General features: G+C 40.8%; 2 protein-coding genes across 4 annotated transcripts; both read right to left on the bottom strand.

Annotated features, from left to right (window-relative positions):
• Positions 1-139: 139 nt before the first annotated feature.
• cldn10b (claudin 10b) lies at positions 140-4,480 on the bottom strand. 2 transcript variants are annotated; one of them, XM_056755082.1, is made up of 5 exons: positions 4,202-4,480; positions 1,995-2,156; positions 1,834-1,915; positions 1,650-1,754; positions 140-783 (listed from the first exon to the last, which is right to left on the bottom strand). In XM_056755082.1, the coding sequence occupies exons 1-5, from the start codon at positions 4,419-4,421 to the stop codon at positions 630-632; spliced, it is 723 nt and encodes a 240-aa protein (XP_056611060.1). In that variant the 5' UTR covers positions 4,422-4,480; the 3' UTR covers positions 140-629. The 2 variants fall into 2 exon arrangements, with proteins under 2 accessions (XP_056611060.1, XP_056611061.1); XM_056755083.1 differs by having other exon boundaries at positions 140-780.
• Positions 4,481-5,922: 1,442 nt separating this feature from the next.
• On the bottom strand, positions 5,923-17,479 carry rrp1 (ribosomal RNA processing 1). 2 transcript variants are annotated; one of them, XM_056754865.1, is made up of 16 exons: positions 17,286-17,479; positions 16,915-16,997; positions 16,749-16,806; positions 16,482-16,567; positions 16,308-16,369; positions 16,031-16,160; positions 15,865-15,929; positions 15,649-15,782; positions 15,474-15,562; positions 15,298-15,395; positions 15,184-15,203; positions 14,969-15,097; positions 13,519-14,363; positions 6,836-6,931; positions 6,681-6,747; positions 5,923-6,242 (listed from the first exon to the last, which is right to left on the bottom strand). In XM_056754865.1, exons 1-16 carry the CDS (start codon positions 17,410-17,412, stop codon positions 6,088-6,090), a joined length of 2,244 nt encoding a protein of 747 aa, XP_056610843.1. In that variant the 5' UTR covers positions 17,413-17,479; the 3' UTR covers positions 5,923-6,087. The 2 variants fall into 2 exon arrangements, with proteins under 2 accessions (XP_056610843.1, XP_056610842.1); XM_056754864.1 differs by having other exon boundaries at positions 6,836-6,934; positions 17,286-17,478.
• Positions 17,480-18,871: the final 1,392 nt, after the last annotated feature.

Genomic DNA, 18,871 nt, shown 5'->3' with positions numbered 1-18,871 from the left:
GACTGTTTACTATAAATATTATAAAGTCTGTTCCTGTCATAGGAGACGTAATGCTCAGATAAGTAGATCTCTTATAAAAAATCTGCTGAATTTTACTACAGATGTTGTGTTCCCTGTCATTCAAAACAACTCAGTCGACTATTTTTCAATGTTTATTATATTAATTGAGTGGTTAAACATTAGGGTGTACAATCGTTTTTCAGAATATCTGTCTTGAAAGTTCTTCTGTCCAATGTAATTTCAGTATCGTGTATCGGACAGTTTTATGACATTGTATTTCTTGTGTAAAATTGGGAACTTAATTAGCAGCTGTTCAAAGCAACAAAACAAACACAAATCACTGACCCATCATGAAAATTAAAATATTGTATAGTATTTTGATTTTGATTTTACTCTTGAAATCATCGTTTAACCATCTCTAATTTTACCTTGTTTCACGCACAAACGTGAAGTACTGTAAATAGTATTTCAGTGATAACATAGATTTTCATCAAGTGATATAACAAGCATGTAATAAATGCTGTGAAAAGCTTTGGTTCCTGGAGAATGGATTAACTGATGTTAAAGAACACATAAAGTCATACATTCAAGTGTGAGTAGAGAAGAGAAGTGTGAAATGAAAGAGTGGGTTATACATAAACATTTTTGTCAAAGTGTTGTGAAGTGTTGCTGTAGTCTGGTCTTCTGTTGTGTGACGTCTGGCGCTGTGACACCACACGAGAAGATATTCCAGAAACACCGCTGTTGATAAATGCTCTTCTGTCTGAATGATGGGGAGAACTGCTAACACAACAACAACCAATCACACACAGACACAGGTGCTATTCTTCTGCACGTACACAACGACAACAGAGACACAGCAACCAATCACAGTGTGTTTCACAAACAAGGATTGGATCATAGAGTATGTGTACACAAAACATCTACAGCAAACATTCATATTTATACAAATGTGTTTTGACGTGGAAAAGTGCTTAGCGTCGCGTTAGGGTCTTTTGCTTGTCTGACTGCTGCAGGTTTTTTGGAAATATAAGCCAGTGTTACCGCTTGTGAAGGATCTGGACAGAATGATGGCGAAATCACTTAAAGGATTCTACGCAGTATTGCATAAATGAGACCCCAGACCCCCCCGGGCTTTGTGACCTCTGACCTCCATCCTGAACCCCCTATCTGTTTTTCTCTTGACCTAATGAAGAATATAGCACTTTTCTTAAATCATGTTGATCTTGTTGAGGAAGGAGGTTGTGTAGTGTTAAGTCCAGAATTATCAGGTTATTAAACAGTTTGTTGAACTCTATTTTTTTGTACTACACATGATGATCAGTGAACAGTGTTGAATTGATTTGAGGTTTGGATGTTTAGCATGTAGAGGAATTATCAGCATCTAACTAGAATGCTTCTTAAAGTCTTTTGTATAAACATCATGTAGTGACTGGAGTCATTGAGAGGAGTATGTTGTATAGTGTGTGACTAAGATTGATCAGTTGTTAGTGCTTTATGGTGAATAGATCATGGCTGAAGGCCTCTGACCTCTTCACCGTACAGAAGCACTATAGTCTCATGATCTTGTTTGAAAAGAGTTACAATATGGGAAACTTTTCTTCAGAAAGACTATTGTGTGATGTCATTCCAGTGTTGTTGTTGTTTACCTTTGATCCAGTCCATCAGACAACGAGAGGCAGAAGATCAGTCCTCCTAAAATACACAGAACCGATCCGGCCCAACCGATGAACAACGCCGCTCCTAATTCATACCTGAGAGAACATCAGATTTCATGACAAACCTCCACCTGTCAATCATTACCATAACATTAAAGAATAGAGACTCTCATACTTCTGTGCAACAAACATGGGGTCGAAAAACTCAGAGGTGATTCTGTGAGCGTAGAGAGAGCATGCGGCGAGAGAGCACAGACCTGTCACAACATCATCACATTATTGTCTTAAAGAACGCTGTCTTTCTTATCATGTTCATGATGACGGAGGAAAACTTACCAGTACAAATAAAGTTGAGACCAGCAAAGCAGACGACTCTGGCTTTAGTTTCGTCAAGTCCTCCGATTTTAGTGCATTTCATACCAATGAGAGCAAATATTGATCCAAAAAATCCAAGACAAACAGAAGAGATCATCAATCCTCGACACACCTGAATGTATCCTGAACAAAGCATTCGGTTTACTTCACTCATTCAGATAAATGATCAGATCACAACATTTTGTGTCATTCTTTTATTTAGGACACAAATCCTATTAATGCATTATAAAGGTTCTTTTAACATATACATTGTGCCTTGCAATCCACCTTATAGTGAAATGTTCCTAGATAGCACAATCCATCTGGTTTACGTCTATTTCACGTCTGGATTTACATCTGCAAGACATCTGCAATACATAGTTTGCTCATCTGCAATATACTCAGAGATGTCTGAACATCTGTAATATGTCTGTTAAAGATCTGGAGATCTGCTGCGTAAAAACATCAGCTAAATATCTTAGAAAGAGCAGCTTTACTTCCATTCTATTTTAGATGTCTTGCAGATGTACATCCAGACGTCAAATAGACGTAACCCAGATGTATGTGTGCTCTCAGGGTTATTGCTAATACATCATAACACTTAACACATCATTGTTGCATTGTTACATTAATTTTCACAGCAAAATGGCCAGTGTCAAAAGAACTCTCACAGTGTATAAACAGTATAGTCCACACTTCAATAGTCTGGATTGTATATACACTGTGAGTGTTTATTTAGCATTTTTTAACACTGGCGATATTATGGTTAAAATTCTTGTCAAGAGCTTTTAATGTATGACGTCTGCAAAATCGTGCTCCTGGAGATCCACCGTCCTGCAGAGTTCAGCTTCAACCCTCATGAAACACACCTGATTGTTATTTATCAAATAATCCAGAAGATGTTTAGCAGCTGTGTTCAGGTGTGTTTGATTGCTGTTGGAGCTGAACTCTGCAGGACGCTAGAACTCCAGGAGCAGGATTGGGCACCTCATCGTCATCCATCATCACCGTTAATAACCCTTCATAATGCATCATAACCAAGTGAAGTCCCAACCGATGGGTTACTCACACACACATAAACACACAAAACAGTTTGATTAGATTGTGTGTGTGATTGATATCTGTCTACAGCTTGTAACAGATCATCTCTTTACTTTTCACGTTCATTCATCTCCCGTCACAGACACAGAGAGCAGTAAGACCACAGAAGTGAAGTGTCCTTGAAGGTGTCTTTCTCTCTTCAGCAGGCTGCTGGTTAACTCACAGAAGTAATGAAGAGATGGAAAACAGCCTGGAGACGTGAAAACACTTCAGTGCTAAACATTGACATGATGACGGTAAGAGAGTGTTTATACTTTCAACAAATGTCTCGCTCTGGTGACTTCTCTTTCCTGGAACTCATAAACTCTTTCTGTCCTGCCACAATCATTAACATTCAGTTTCACTTTGTGCACATGAGCCGGAATTCAGCTTCATTTCTGACTCTTTCAGTTCAAACCCATCGACTGACAGGTGTTTGAATGAAGACTGATATGAATGCAGAAAGAGTTCTTCTGAATAGGAGAAGAGATGGAGTCTGAATGTCATGTTCGATCATCACAGTTTATCCGCACGGACCCGTGTCACATTCAACATTCTGAACAGGAAGGGATGTCATCACAGTGACAAAACAATTACATTTACTCCATTTATTCGTCATTGGAGTTTGGGTTCCTCACCTCAGGGTCATGTTGTGCTGATATGATTTATTAGAATGATCGTACTTGTTATTTGAACACCATGTGCTGTGCTGTGTTTGACATTCTCTGTGTTTTTCTTATTTTCTGTAAAGCTGCTTTGGAACAGCGCACATTGTGAAAAGCGTTACATGAATAAAACTGAATTGAGTTACAATATGTAAGCAGTACTGTAAACCCTCACCTAGAAAAGTGTTCCAACAAACTCACATTGAATAAATGAATTTAGAATTCCTGAAAACAGATTTAACCCGTGATAAAACCCAGCGTAATGCAAGGCATATTGCTTTTCAACGCTACTAAACACATCTGCTTATTGTCCTCACAAGACCCAGAAACACCAAACACTAAGAATTTCCTTTAAATTCAAGCTCCCAATAGAGAAAGCGATTATATACACCAGGAATCCTGTGTGTGTGTGTGTGTTTGTGAGAGAGAGAGAAAACTTCTCACCATCTAAAGCCAGCATGGATGGGAAATCTTTACAGTTGGAGACTCCGGTGGAATCGGTCACACATGTTTTCCACAGGTTAGACCAGAAGGTGGCCGTGGTGATAACTGTGCCGTCGATTGAAGAAACCTTCCAGTAATCTGTAGGTAAAGTAGAGGACACCAGAATCCAGCCGGAGGTGGTGAGGATGAACGCCAGGATTTCTCTCACCATATTACTCATTGTAAGCGTTCTTCAGCGCCGCACGTTTGTGTCGTTTCAGTCAGCGCACATCAACTGATGGTTTATGTATTGTCATGGGAGGCAGACCCATACGCTGAATGTAAAGTAGACGCACAAGAAATGTCACGATACTTCACTGACAATATTAGTTTCTCTTCTTGATCAAGACATTCAACATCACAGCAAAACAAAAAAAGACAACAAGTTGTTATGATCCTCAGGTCACATTACCATCATTTCAAAGCAGCTTAACAGAAAATCTTCAGCTGTATTAACACACACAATAATCAATACAGAAATACCCTAAAATGTATTCGTTCTGGAGGGTTCTGATATATGGTGAAGATCTGACAAGTAATATTTCACCGTTCAGAGGAAATGATGACAGGTTCATTTAACACACCAAAAAACCTAAATATAAAGAAAAAATGAAGTGTGTTGTCAATAACCAATCAAAAGTTATTGATTTCAAACAGACTGGAGAAATGTGTTGTGTTTGACCGACTCTCTTCCTGTCACATACAACCCCACCACCTGGACAAGAATCAGTCTGGCTTCCAAAGTGAAACTACTCTCAATATCTGGAGCAGCCTCCAAACCATCTGTACTCATCCTACTGGATCTGTCCACTGTTTTTAACACGGTTAAGCACCACATCATCCTGGAAACCCTGAGGACAAAGGGTTTAGTGTGAAGGGTCATGAAGTGGTGAGGTGTCTGACAAGTCTCACTGCTGGTGTACCTCAAGACTCAGTGCACGGACCACTTCTCTTCTCCATCTACATGATGTCCCTAGAACCTGTCATTCTTCTACCAATGCTATGCTGATGACATATGACTCTTTTTCTCATCAGATCAAGATGATCTAGCGGTAGCTGCTCACATCTCAGCATGTCTGGGTGATGGATGAAGAAACCTTCAACTTAACCGTGCTAAGATAGAACTGCTTGTGGTTTCGGGCTACCCAGCAGAACCCCTCCATTCAATGAGACCTGTCAGAGACCTCTGAGTGATGACTGATCACAAGTTAAGTGTCCTGAACACACAGAGAGCGTCATCTACTGACCATGAGTAAGAGATGGAAATAAATGTTTTATTCATTTAGCTGCCTAAATAATTCTGTTGAATACTTATTTCTAACACGTTTAAAATAACCCAAGTGGACATCATGAGAAAAAAACCTCAACTGTAAGAAATACAAAACACACACCACAATAAATGAGAAGTACGATATGAATAAAACCGATGAGAAAGACCTGAAGGGATATTAAAAGGGAAATAAATCTATCAAATAAAACATACGTCTTCAAAACACGCAAACGCATGCATGCATACACAGCATTCCTGTGGTAGACCAAAGTGTGGCTTCATTCATATTAACACTAACTGTGTAATCACTCCATTATCACGACCAGTTTGTCTGTAAGTATTTGTATTATTGTCACCTGTTAGTGATGTTGATAATTCTCATTTGGTTTTACACAACATGGGTTGAAACAGGTGAGGATGTGATATTTTTTAATCATCTTTGTTCACTCATTACAATAATTTTATAGGAAATATAAAGCTCTTTTTTTCTAACATTGGCCAGCTGATGAAACACAAATGAACATTAGAAACTGGAATATAAAAGAGCTTTACACGTATGGAAACAAGTTGTTTTATTTTAAAAGAAATCTGCAGCGTTGAATCTTCTCCGGAGCGCTGGAGATGACGTGGGCGACTTCAACACTCCAGACACCGGTGTCTTCTTGGGGTCAAAAGCAACACGTGATGGACCGCCAGGACTCACCAGTGCACTTCTGTCCATCTTTCTGAATTCTGACGACAGTAAAGAACAGATGAGAGAGAATGAGGTTTTTGTTTTCTGACTGTGTACAAACTACAAGTGAAAATAATCCAAAACATTTACAGAATACCACATGGACAGATAACAGTACATGATCTGAAAAATATTTATATTTCAATGTGAAACTACCACCAGGTTTATTTCATAATTTCATAAAAATGTATTAACAGTTTCATAAAAACAATTGTTATTTCAAACTCATGTTTTAACAATATAATCAGCAATAATGAATAATCTTTACCGTAGAAGTCTGAAGAAATCAGCTGCATTCACTTATATGTGCTTTATTGTTTTCTTCAAACAAATGATTCATAATAATGATAATAATGAACATCACAGATATTTGAATCACCTGCCGGAATAAATATCATCATTTTAACAGCGACGGATTCTGGAGTAGATGTACATACCCATTGTTTGATTATTCTTCAGCCCGAAAGTCACTTTTTTGGTTTCTGATTTTGGAGTTGTGCAACTCTGGATGAAAATCACAAAATAACTGTAAAGACTGATGTATTACACGCGTGTGTGTGTGATGTCATGTGCTGTTATCATTCATGTGTACCTGCCGTCTCCTGCTCATGCGTGTAGATCTACAGAAGAGAGCTGTGGGACTTTTCTTCTCACTGAACACAAATCCATCGGTCTGCTTGACAGGTTTCTTCTAACGAGAGATGAAGAGTCACAAAATACTGTTTACTAGGGCTTGAAACTACAATGGGAGAGAGAGAGAGAGAGAGAGACAGAGAAGGAGAGAGAGAGAGTGAGAGAGAGAGAGTGTGAGAGAGAGCAACAGAGAGAGTGTGAGAGAGAGAGAGAGAGAGAGAGAGTGAGTGAGGGAGAGAGAGACAGAGAGAGAGGTCACACACTCTTGAGCTCCTGCAACAAACATATTTTACTACTGGATTAACCTGAAATTCCTTGGAATTTTTTACAAAGGAGACATAGACAAACCTTCATTAACGGAACCTGTTGTTTTTTAAATCAAACTTTTACTCTTAATCTGGATTTCTGGAACAAAATATCAGAAAAGGACACAAAGGACACAAAGGACACCGACCCAACAATCCTGCTCTACAAACAAACCAAAAATAACAAGAGGACTAGATTATCAAGGTCTATCTTCTACCAGGTACCAAAATAAGTAATTTACCACCACTTTGTGCCAAATACTCGACAATAACTACAATCAAACAAACAAAACAAGCAAAAGAAAAGAAACTAAAAGTTTTACTCAAAGATACAATAGTGTTACTGAGGCAGCAAACTCTGCTCAACCACATGACCCACGCCTCAGAGGTGTGAATTGGAAGGTGAGAAAACGACTGGACCAAACAAAGGACATTCCTCAACCAACGCCCACACAGGTGCGAACGGCCCATTTCATCATGAGTGCACAACCCCAATGTGTGGAGGCCATTCCTCTACACTACCCAAAAGAGGTTACGAACGATACAGCAAGGAAAGTCTACAAAAACAAAAGACTCACAGAAAACTCAGAGACTTTATTCGCAGACCTTCATAAAGATGGTAGCACCAGTAACCTGATCTTCTACACCAACCGACCTCATTCATGGCACAAAGCCATCATCTCAGAATTCCCAAACGCTGAAAGAAAAGGCATCTGTGGGGGTTTCCAGCTAAAAATTAAAAATGAGGATGACGTAACAATGATAAATGTTAACATCTACAAAACAACAGGGATAGTTGTAGTGAAAAGCACTCAAGGTCTTTTCGAACAAAACTTCCTCAGTATCAAAGGAAGATTACAACTGGAACCCGACAATGAGCAACCCACCACAGAGGAACCAGACAGAACCCCAGTTTCTGATGATCAGCAAGAACATACAGATCCTCCTAACGCAGAACAACCAAAGGACCTCCATTCACATTGCTACTGTACTGACATGAGAGAGAGATTTACAGCCCTGGAGGGGGAACTAGTACAGCTCAGAGAAATTACTCTTTCTCTCCAAACCATACAAAGCCCAGACCAATCCGGCAACAAACCCACAGCCAAACAAAAAGAGGGAGACAACATCAGGAAAGAACTGTCTTCACTTCAGGCCGAAGTGAAGCAGCTAGTGCAAGGAAGGGAGAGGCTCAAGGTTCAGCTGGCATCACTGGAAACCCAGATCACACAGCAGACAGAGAGTCAACGGACCCAGCTAACTGCTTTAAGAGAGGAGATAAGAGAACTGAAACACGAAAAAGATACCCACCTCACAGCCCTCAACTCCAAAAATGGTCCAGAACAACAGGTCACCCTTCAAACGGTCCACAGCTCACAGACCTCATTGTCACAACCCAGCCAAAACCCACCATCTTCACCAAACCCTTTGCCCAGTACAGATCAACGCAATGAACCCGACAACACTCCAACACCCACCGAGGACTCACAGAAAACAGATATTGTCCTTCTGATAGACTCAAATGGGAAATTCCTAGACGAAAAAAAGCTCTTCCCCAAACAAAGGGTGTCCAAACTCTGGTGCCCCAACACGCACAGTGCCCTCAGACTACTGAACAAGGACAACCTAGGATCACCAAGCCATATTATAATTCACACTGGCACAAACGACCTGAGAGCACAACAAGAAAGAGTGGCCACAGCACTCGAAAGGGTAATCGAAAAAGCTACAACCACCTTCCCAAATGCCAAAATCACCATCTCGACACTGCTACCACGGAAAGACTTCCACCCAGACACAATTCAACAAATAAACGCAAATCTCTCTAGAACTTGTGCACTCAAACCTCAAGTGCACCTGGCACATCATCCCACCTTGGACCTTACATGCCTCTATGACCATGTACACCTGTACAGAGCGTCTGTCCCCATCTTTACAAAGAAATTAAAAGATGTTGCTCTAAACCGCAACACAAACAACCCCCCTAGAAGCAACGGAGCAAGGCAGTCCCTACCCAGACCATGGATGAACCACACCGCACCTTCTAAAAACAGCCAGAGACTGGGCCCCCCTCCTTGCCAAAACAACAGCCAACAGACCAGAGCACCACCCCTGCTGCCTACACCCCCCACCCGGCATATGCAACAGAACTCCAGCAGCCTAAGCTATGCCCAGACAGTGAGCAGAAACTCCACACCGACATCTGCACAAGCTCCAACAGCCGAGCTAAAAGACATCCATCAGATGCTGAACCTAATCTGCTCACACCTACTGTACTAAGACAAAATCCGCACTAAACAAATTAATAACTTATGGATAACAAATCATTTACAATATCATGTTGGAATATTCAAGGCCTGAGGTCATCTGCTTTTGGACTGAAAAGCAAAAACATAGACTTCAGCTCTGAAACAAAAAACTCAGACATCCTCATCCTACAGGAGACATGGAGTAGAGGAGACGGACCCACTGGTCGCCCTACAAACTACAGAGAATTCATCATTCCATCCGTCAAACTGCCTGGTGTCACCCAGGGAAGAGACTCAGGCGGAATGCTGATATGGTATAAATCTGAATACGCTAACTCAACAAAAATGATTAAAACTGGCCAGTTTTACACATGGATAGAAATCAACAAGACCATCACTTCAACAGATAAGAATATCTTCCTGTGTGCAACCTACATCCCTCCAGCAGAGTCACCCTACTTCAATGAGGACAGTTTCACGATCCTGGAAGAGGAGATCAACTACTTTCAGTCACAGGGCAATGTTCTGATCTGCGGTGACCTAAATGCCAGGACAGGCGAAGAGTCAGACTCAGTTCACTCCAAGGGAGACAAACACATTCCAGGAGGAGATGTCCTTTCCATACCTACACATACACAAAGACTGAACTACGATAAAACAACAAACAAAAATGGATTAAGACTTCTCCATCTTTGTCGCACACTGGGTCTGTACATGGTCAATGGACGACTACGAGGAGATTCATACGGTAGGTACACCTATAGTTCTAAGCTGGGTAACAGTACGGTAGACTATTTCATCACGGATCTGAATCCTAACTCCCTCAGAGCGTTCACAGTCAGCCCACCATCACCATTGTCAGATCACAGTAAAATCACTCTCTACCTCAATAGATCCAAACCTAACACAGAGGCATCAAAACAAACTCACCTCCATACCCTAAAACAAACTTTCAGGTGGAAACAAAATTGCGAAGATACATACAAAAGCATAACTCGTGAACCAAAAATTCAAATCCTACTGAATAAATTCCTCGATACCCCATTTCCACACAATTATGAAGGTGTAAATTTAGCAGTAGACAGGATTAACCAAATTTTTACAATATCTGCAACGCTATCTGACCTAAAACCCACTAACACAAAACCAAACAAAAAGCCGGTAAATGAGAAATGGTTTGATAAGGAGTGTAAAAACCTTAGAAAAGAAGTAAGAATTCTATCAAATCAGAAACACAGAGATGCTGACAATGTAAACACACGCCAACTCTTCCATGAAAAAGTTAAACAATATAAGGAAACACTAAGGAAGAAAAAGAAACAAGATACACAAAACCAGATAAAAGCAATTGAACAATCTCTAGAAACAAATCGCTTCTGGGAACATTGGAACACACTTAACAAACCCCACCATGAAGATCTTCCCATTCAGAACGGAGACGTATGGATAAAGCACTTCTCAAACCTCTTTAGTAAAATAAACAAGAACCATGAACAAACTAACCTACACAACAAACTATGCACTCTGGAGTCAACAATTAAAGATTACCAAAACCCTTTAGACTATCCAATTACACTCGCTGAGCTAGAACAAAATATACCAAAACTTAAATCCCAAAAAGCAAGTGGTATCGACGGTATCCTAAACGAGATGATTAAACACGCAGACCAAAAACTTACACTCGCCATCCTCAAACTGTTTAATATCATCTTTAGTACAGGTATATTTCCCACAATCTGGAACCAAGGTCTCATAACTCCAATCCATAAAAGTGGAGACAAATTCGACCCTAATAATTACCGCGGAATATGTGTAAACAGTAATCTAGGTAAACTCCTCTGTAACATTCTTAACAGCAGACTTCTCCAATATCTAAACAACCAAAACATCCTGAGAAAATGCCAAATTGGTTTCCAACCCAAATACCGCACATCCGATCATATATACACTCTTCGTACCTTAATTGACAAAGAAACAAACCAAAATAAAAGAAAGCTCTACTCATGCTTTGTTGACTTCAAAAAAGCTTTTGACTCAATCTGGCATGAGGGACTTTTTCTTCAGTTGATTCAATGCGGCATCGGAGGAAAAACCTACGACATCATCAAATCAATGTACACCAATAACACATTTGCAGTTAAAACAACAAGCACACAGACTTTCTCTCCCAGAGTCGTGGAGTGAGACAGGGCTGTAGTCTAAGTCCTACACTATTTAACATTTACATGAATGAATTAGCTGGAGCTCTAGAACAGTCACCAGCACCCGGCCCGACCTTACAAGACACCGAAGTGAAATGTCTCCTGTTTGCAGACGATCTGGTGCTGCTGTCACCCACAAAAGAAGGTCTACAGCAACATCTGGACACCCTGCACACTTTCTGCCAAACATGGGCCCTATCGGTTAACCTTAAGAAGACTCGAGTCATGATATTCCAAAAAAAGCCCAGTAGCCAAAATCAACATCAGCGTTTCAAACTAAACAACGTGCCCCTAGAACACACCAAGAACTACACATATCTTGGTATAAACATTAGTAACACCGGAAACTTAAACAAGGCTGTGAACGACCTGAGAGACAAGGCACGAAGAGCCTTTTACGCCATAAAAAAGAATATCAAAATTGACATCCCAACCGTAATCTGGTTGAAAATAATACAATCAATTATAGAACCAATCGCGCTGTATGGAAGTGAGGTTTGGGGTCCTCTCGCCAACCAAGAGTTCAGCAGATGGGACAAACACCCAATAGAGATTCTGCAAACAGAAATGTGTAAAAACATTCTACGGGTACAGAGAAAAACTCCAAACAACGCCTGCAGAGCAGAATTAGGACTGTATCCTCTAATCATTAAAATACAAAAAAGAGCTTTAAAATTCTACACACACCTTAAGAACAGCGACACAGACACACTCCATCACAAAGCCTTAAGTCATCAAGAGCTGAGCCCAGAGAGAAACCCCTTCATCCAACTGATCTCACAACTAACTCTACAACCCCAAACATGCCCAAGTCAACCCCAAACCCCAGCCAGACAAACCAAATGATCAAAAGACAAAAAGAGAAATATCTCCAACACTGGACAGAAGCAACAGCTCAGCAAAGTAAACTGGAATGCTATCTGTCACTAAAGAGAGAATATAAAGTGTCAGAATACCTCACAAGCGTATCAGACCCTAAACTAAGAAAAGTGTTGAGCATGTACAGACTCAGTGATCACCAGCTCACTGTAGAGACGGGCAGACACAGACACACATGGACACCGAGAGAAGAGCGACTGTGTCCACACTGCACACACAATCAAGTGGAAACAGAGCTGCACTTTCTCCTCTCCTGTCCCAACTACACACACATCAGAGAAACATTCTTCCCCCAGTTTACAAACTTACACAAAGACTTTGACCAGTTTCAACAAAAGGACAAGATCTCATACATACTGGGAGAAAAGTCAAGAAGCTCAAACCTGGCTGCAAGATATGTCAAGTCCTGCCACGACCAAAGAACAAGCAGCACAACACAACACAACACTGACAGAACAACACACACAAACTGACACTATCACCCTTATTGAGAACTTTAATTAAAACTGTTTTTCTGTTTATATTGAGATGTATATATATATAGATTTTTACTTATAGACTTTTAATTTTATTCTATCTTATTTTTGATCTTAATCTGTATTTCTGCATGTTTATATTTAATCTTGTGCTTTGGCAATGTAAATTTTCTTTTATCATGCCAATAAAGCTCCTTTGAATCTTGAATCTTGAATCTTGAGTGAGAGAGAGAGAAGGAGAGAGAGAGAGAAGGAGAGAGAGAAGGAGAGAGAGAGAGAAGGAGAGAGAGAGAGTGTGAGGGAGAGCAACAGAGAGAGTGTGAGAGAGAGAGAGAGAGAGAGAGTGAGTGAGTGAGAGAGAGAGAGAGAGAGAGAAGGAGAGAGAGTGTGAGGGAGAGAGAGAGTGAGTGAGAGAGAGAGAGAGAGAGAGAGAGAGAGAGAGAGAAGGAGAGAGAGAGAGAGAGAGAGAGAGAGAGTGTGAGTGAGTGAGTGAGAGAGAGAGAGAGAGAGAGAGATTCACACTGAGACTCACACTGAGGGTTTTGGGTTTCTTCACACTCTCTGTGTGTCCGTTCATCATGATTTTTTTCCTCCTCTTGGGTTCAGTCGTGTCTCCATTCAGCTCTAGAGATTTTAGTGTTGTCATCTTCTTCTTCTTCTGGCTGGTGTTTGTGTGTTCATGTGACTCTTCAGCCTCAGACTTCACAGCTCTCACTCTTTCACTCTTTCTGGCTGTCATGTTGTTTTCTGTCTGATCTGAGGAGGTTTTCTTGGTCTTTCTCTTCTTCGGTGTGGAGGGATCTGACGACTGCTCTTCATCACGTGCAGAAGTTACGTTTGATTCTCCAGAGTAGTTTTCTTCTTTCAAATGATCCGTTTTCTCTCCATCATGAGCATCTCTTGTCTTCATCTTCTTCACTTTTCTCTTCTTCAGTGGTGTTGTGATCGTGGAGGGATCTGAGGACGGCTCTTCTTCTCTGGATGTGTGTTCAGGTGCAGAATTGATGTGTGCTGTCTGGTTTTCATCTGTTTGCTCATCATCATGAACATCTCTGGTCGTCGTCTTCTTCAGTTTTCTCAACTTCTTCTTTTTCTGCAGTGCTGAAGGAAGGACACTGATGTTCGTCTCTACATCCGCTCCACTTTCACTTTCTTTCTCGTCTGGTCTGAGGTCAGAGGAATCATTATATGGAACCAGGTTTTCTTTGACCTTTAACCCTTCGGCGTTGTTCTCTTGTGTGGTGGCTGCTGTGGGTCTGTCAGCATCTGATCGTGTTTTATCTTCAACACTCTTCACACCTTTCTTCTTTCTCTTCTTTTCTTGTTTGGGTTCTTGTGATGGATCTTCAGGTATCGTCTCAGAGCGGTTCTCCCCGTCTGAACGTTCCACAACAACAAAGAGAAAAGAAAACTTTATTTAACAAACACGATCAATACCCTGATCTGAAATATCTGCTATAAATGTGAAGTGAATGCCTGATGATAAATGAAGTGGTCTGACAGATTGACAGGGTTTTGCATCAGAACTCTTCAAACATTACACAACACCTCCATCTTCAGTCATCATTTATTCTGACCTACATGTGGTTTACTGGAACACAACAGAAGCTATTTTGAGAAAGGTCTCCGTGGATTTGTGTTCATGCAATGGAAGTCAATGGAGTTCAGTGTTGTTTGATTATCAACATTCTTCAAAATATCTTCTGCTGTGTTCTGATAAAGAAAGAAGGTTTGGAGTAAATGCTGAAACTTCCACAGAAGACAAGACGATCTGTACGAGAGACTGAAATCTGTGATCATGACGGATGATGTTGATCTAACACTGTAATAAAACAACATGTCATGACTGTTAACGTGCTGTCGTGAGTCAAATAACAAACGTCTCCTGTTGAAAGCTGAATTGACACATCTGATTGGTGGAAGTAAATGCTGATCTTAAATGAACTTGACAATACTTCACAAAAAAGAATGAAGAAATGAACCTTTGTCTGTCTTCTCCTGTGACTGTTTCTTCGATCTCTTCCTCTTCCTCTTCTTCTTTTTCCTCCTGTCGTCATCTTCATCCTCATCATCAGTGGACACCTCCTCCATCTCATCCTGAGGGAAAACACCTGACAAACAACAACACGACATCACTCAGAGACATGAGACGTGATGCTGAAACTATTTTGACTCCAGATCAGTCGAGAGATTTTACCTTCAGCCAAGTCTCGAAATCTGCAAACATGAGGAAAGACAAAACAACGCCATTAAGTCAAACACAACAAATGTTTCTGCCTGCCTGAGGAGAGACGAGTAAAGTCACACTTACATTTTCACAAACTTGTATATTTTGGAGCGGTTGAAGCTGGGGATGTATGTGAGACTGGCCAACTGAAAGAGTCTGTCGGCTACGGCACCGTAGTCAAACTGCAGATGAAAACACACACGTGATGAACACGTCTGTGACCAGAAAGCCCACGCACACACAGTACACATTCAACACACCTGAAGAACGGGTCCACATTCATCGTGATCTTTAACACCCTTCACGTCAGAAAGATCATCCTCCACAAGCCCGCTGTCTTCCTCCTGATCTGAGATCAGCAACACAAAGGTTTCTATCAGCTCTGTGTCCTCATACAGCGCACACACTACTGAAGGGATTGTGTTATGAGCCTACCGTCATCATCTGTATGATTCATGGGATCAGGACCAGACTCCTCAATCTCTCGCAGCAGATCCTCGATGGCATAAGGAACCTGATCCACGATGCTGTTGAAGATGTTACTTCCAATGGCCTTCAACATCACCCGACTGCAGACACACACAGAGAGAGAGAGAGGATGAGCGAGAGCAAGAACACATCAACACACAGATGAGAAGCATGATGTCATACTCTTTGGTTTTGGCCAAAGTCTTGCAGAATGGTTCAATGAAGGTCAGGTTCTGTTGGGCCGTGAGCTGAAACAAATGAAAGACGTAACGGCGTCAATATCAACAACACTTCAGATCGACATCACAGCATGAGAACATGTGTGTGTGTGTGTGTGTGTATGTGTTACCATATCTGACCCGACGACAGCCAGTTCAGTCATATAGAGATCCAGAATGTGAAGAATGAGTCCAGGCGGAGCCGAACTGGAGCTCTGTAGGAGCTGTTCTGACATCAGCTCTAGAAACTCATTCACCAGACTGCAGCACAACCACAAACACACAACTCAGATATTTCAGCTCATCACAACAACTTGATTCCGTTCTTTTAAATGCACAAAGAGGAAACAAGACTATATTTGTATAGATATCAGAACAATTGCATCAATACATGGTGTCTGCAGTTACCTGGACTTCCAGTCATGTTGTCTGAGCAGTTTAAACATCTCCCGAAAGACAAAACGCACCATCTAGAGCAGAAAACAGCAGAAACATCACGACTAGCACATAACAACAACTGTTCATGATGATTGACAACTGCTTAAGACTTAAGTCCCAAACAGATGCTACAAGTGTGCTGACCTGGTAGAACTTATCCATTCTCAGTCTGTCAATGCCGTTCCACTCTCTCTTCATAGTCTGAAGGAATGTTTTAAAATACAGCAGCTCTGTGTGTTTACATCAACAACAGCAGAAATCACTGAACAGCTTCATCAAACTTCATCTCTCTGACTTTATTTACAAACTTCAAGAACACCCAACATGCCTCATGTGTGTGAATGTTATTTTCCTGACAATGTTATTATTTGAATATTAATGCATTCTGTGACACTTCATCATGAAACTCACGGCTGTCAACGGTCCTGAAGCTGTGGAGCAGTCCTGAAATTTTTGTCGACAGTTCCTCCTGCAAACATTCACAACATTCAATGACAACTTCAATGAACAACAGTGTGAGAGTGCATGTGTGAGTGCATGTGTGAGTGTGTGTGTGAGTGTGTGTGTGTGTGTTGACCTGCAGCACAGGCATGTCCTGCATCCATTGACAGTAAAAGAGTCCTTTCCAGATCTTCAACAGCTCGACTTCAGTGAATCCACCTGCACACAACAACACAACAACAGCTAATAAAAACACACAGCTTTCCTGCTTACACTAAACTAACACACACTACAGACAGAAAGACAGACAGACGCACGCACGCACGCACTACAGACACACGCACGCACGCACTACAGACACACACGCGCACGGTTTTAGTAAAGTAATGTACAGCATGTGATGTTATCTATGAAACTGTCTGTCTGTCTTTATCTCTCTCTGATCGCACACTGATGTAATCACGATTTCAGTACAGTAAAGTACAGTATGTGATGTAATATATTTACCCGTCTCTCTCTCTGATCGCACACTGATGTATTTACGCAGTTTCAGTATCGCTTTACTCCTGATGGGTTTCTCGTTGGACGCGAGTTTCTGAGCGAATATAATTTCTGCTTCTTGTTGCGATGCCATTTTTACTGCTCTTCACGTGTATCTCACCCTGCACGCTTAACCCCCGCGCATGCGCACCTCTGTTCGTCGCACTCGAATTACGTCATTGGCTGCATTTCCCCATATGCGCCGCAAGATGGCGGGCAGCACGCGCACGTCATCGCATTTCTTAACAGTTACTTGTGGACCTCTTACCTTTAATAATAACGTGTTTGGCTCCCATAATGTACGTTAATCAAAAGATAATAACTGTTGATGTTTATGGTTACGTGCAAAATATTAAATATAAAAATATTTACACTAGCAAATGTTATTCTTAATACAGTGTATTTATTGCGGATTATTAGTCCAAGCAATTGTGAGGATCTGCTGTTATTATTATTTGTGCTGATATATTTTCTTTAACACAATTTATCTTCCTATCTATCTGCCTGTTTTTTATTTAACAGGTTTAAAAGCACTGTATCTTTATTTGGTCGGTTTGACATTACTTTCTGACCACGTTCTGAGGACGTCTTTTTGAAGTTTAATTTTTCTAGATGGTCCAATGTAAATGTTGTGGCTCCATCCTGAAATAACACTGTGAAACAATCTCACGGGAATGTTGTATGAGTTAGATGTGTAGTACACTGGTCAAGAGATAACCAGGACATTGTATTCATGTATCTGGTGATTTCTATATAATATTATATGAGAAATGTATGATCAGAGTAAAAACTGTTCAAATGTCAAGACAAATGCACTGAACTTGACCTTGGCTTACACAGCTGAAAATATATTAAAATGGAGTTAAAGACGCACTGAAGTGAAAAGGATTTTTTTCTCCTTTTATTCAAAACATGTTAGCCATAAGAACATCAATAAACTGTTATGCTCCAAAGTGCTGACAAAATTAGCATGTAGAAGATATAAGCTTTCAAAACGAATGTAGATATTCCATGACATCACACTACACTTCAGCCTCTCGTCAAAGTTCTTGTCCAATCACATCCGCATTAGAGTCCTGAAGTAATGGGTCAGGTGTTGACGGAAGAGATGTGTTAAAGATGGCCACAGAATCTGCTGATCTTGTAGCAACAGGCAGATCATTCCTAACTCCTGGAACAGATCCAGAGAAGGTGCATGAGTGTCACCCCCGCCTGTTGGTTCGTGAAAAGGGCACTTTTGTCAGAGGCACCCTAAGCTTCTGCACCTCCAGGTCACCTGTGATTTTGAAAGCTTCGTCATGTCTAACATAGGATCAAATCTCTAAAAACATGGATGCGGATTCATTCACGGAGTTATTAATTACCAGGGAACAAGTTTTGAATAAAGTTTGAAAGAGTTGTCGGAGGATTGGTGGTGGTGACTGTAATGTATAGTCTGTTTGTAGTCTCATATTAGCTTTTCACTTCTGCCGATTGTAATTAGGCTTCATAAATAGCTTTTGTTCATCTGTAAAGATCACCTTGATAGACAAAACATGTAACGTTCAACATCA

This window comes from Triplophysa dalaica, chromosome 8, assembly GCF_015846415.1.
Source record: "Triplophysa dalaica isolate WHDGS20190420 chromosome 8, ASM1584641v1, whole genome shotgun sequence".
In the NCBI taxonomy this organism is placed as follows: domain Eukaryota; kingdom Metazoa; phylum Chordata; class Actinopteri; order Cypriniformes; family Nemacheilidae; genus Triplophysa; species Triplophysa dalaica.
This window is presented reverse-complemented; position numbering and strand designations above follow the sequence as displayed.

Excerpts from the sequence above, each read along its gene's own strand:
- cldn10b (XM_056755082.1), bottom strand. The coding sequence starts at position 4,421 with ATGAGTAATATGGTGAGAGAAATCCTGGCGTTCATCCTCACCACCTCC. Across the intron at positions 2,157-4,201 it reads ATCCATGCTGGCTTTAGATG|GATACATTCAGGTGTGTCGA; the intron begins GTGAGAAGTTTT and ends TGCTTTGTTCAG. Across the intron at positions 1,916-1,994 it reads TCTCAACTTTATTTGTACTG|GTCTGTGCTCTCTCGCCGCA; the intron begins GTAAGTTTTCCT and ends ATGTTGTGACAG.
- rrp1 (XM_056754864.1), bottom strand. The coding sequence starts at position 17,412 with ATGGCATCGCAACAAGAAGCAGAAATTATATTCGCTCAGAAACTCGCG. Across the intron at positions 16,568-16,748 it reads CTTCAGGACCGTTGACAGCC|AGCTGCTGTATTTTAAAACA; the intron begins GTGAGTTTCATG and ends GTAAACACACAG. Across the intron at positions 15,930-16,030 it reads CTGTCGTCGGGTCAGATATG|CTCACGGCCCAACAGAACCT; the intron begins GTAACACATACA and ends CATTTGTTTCAG.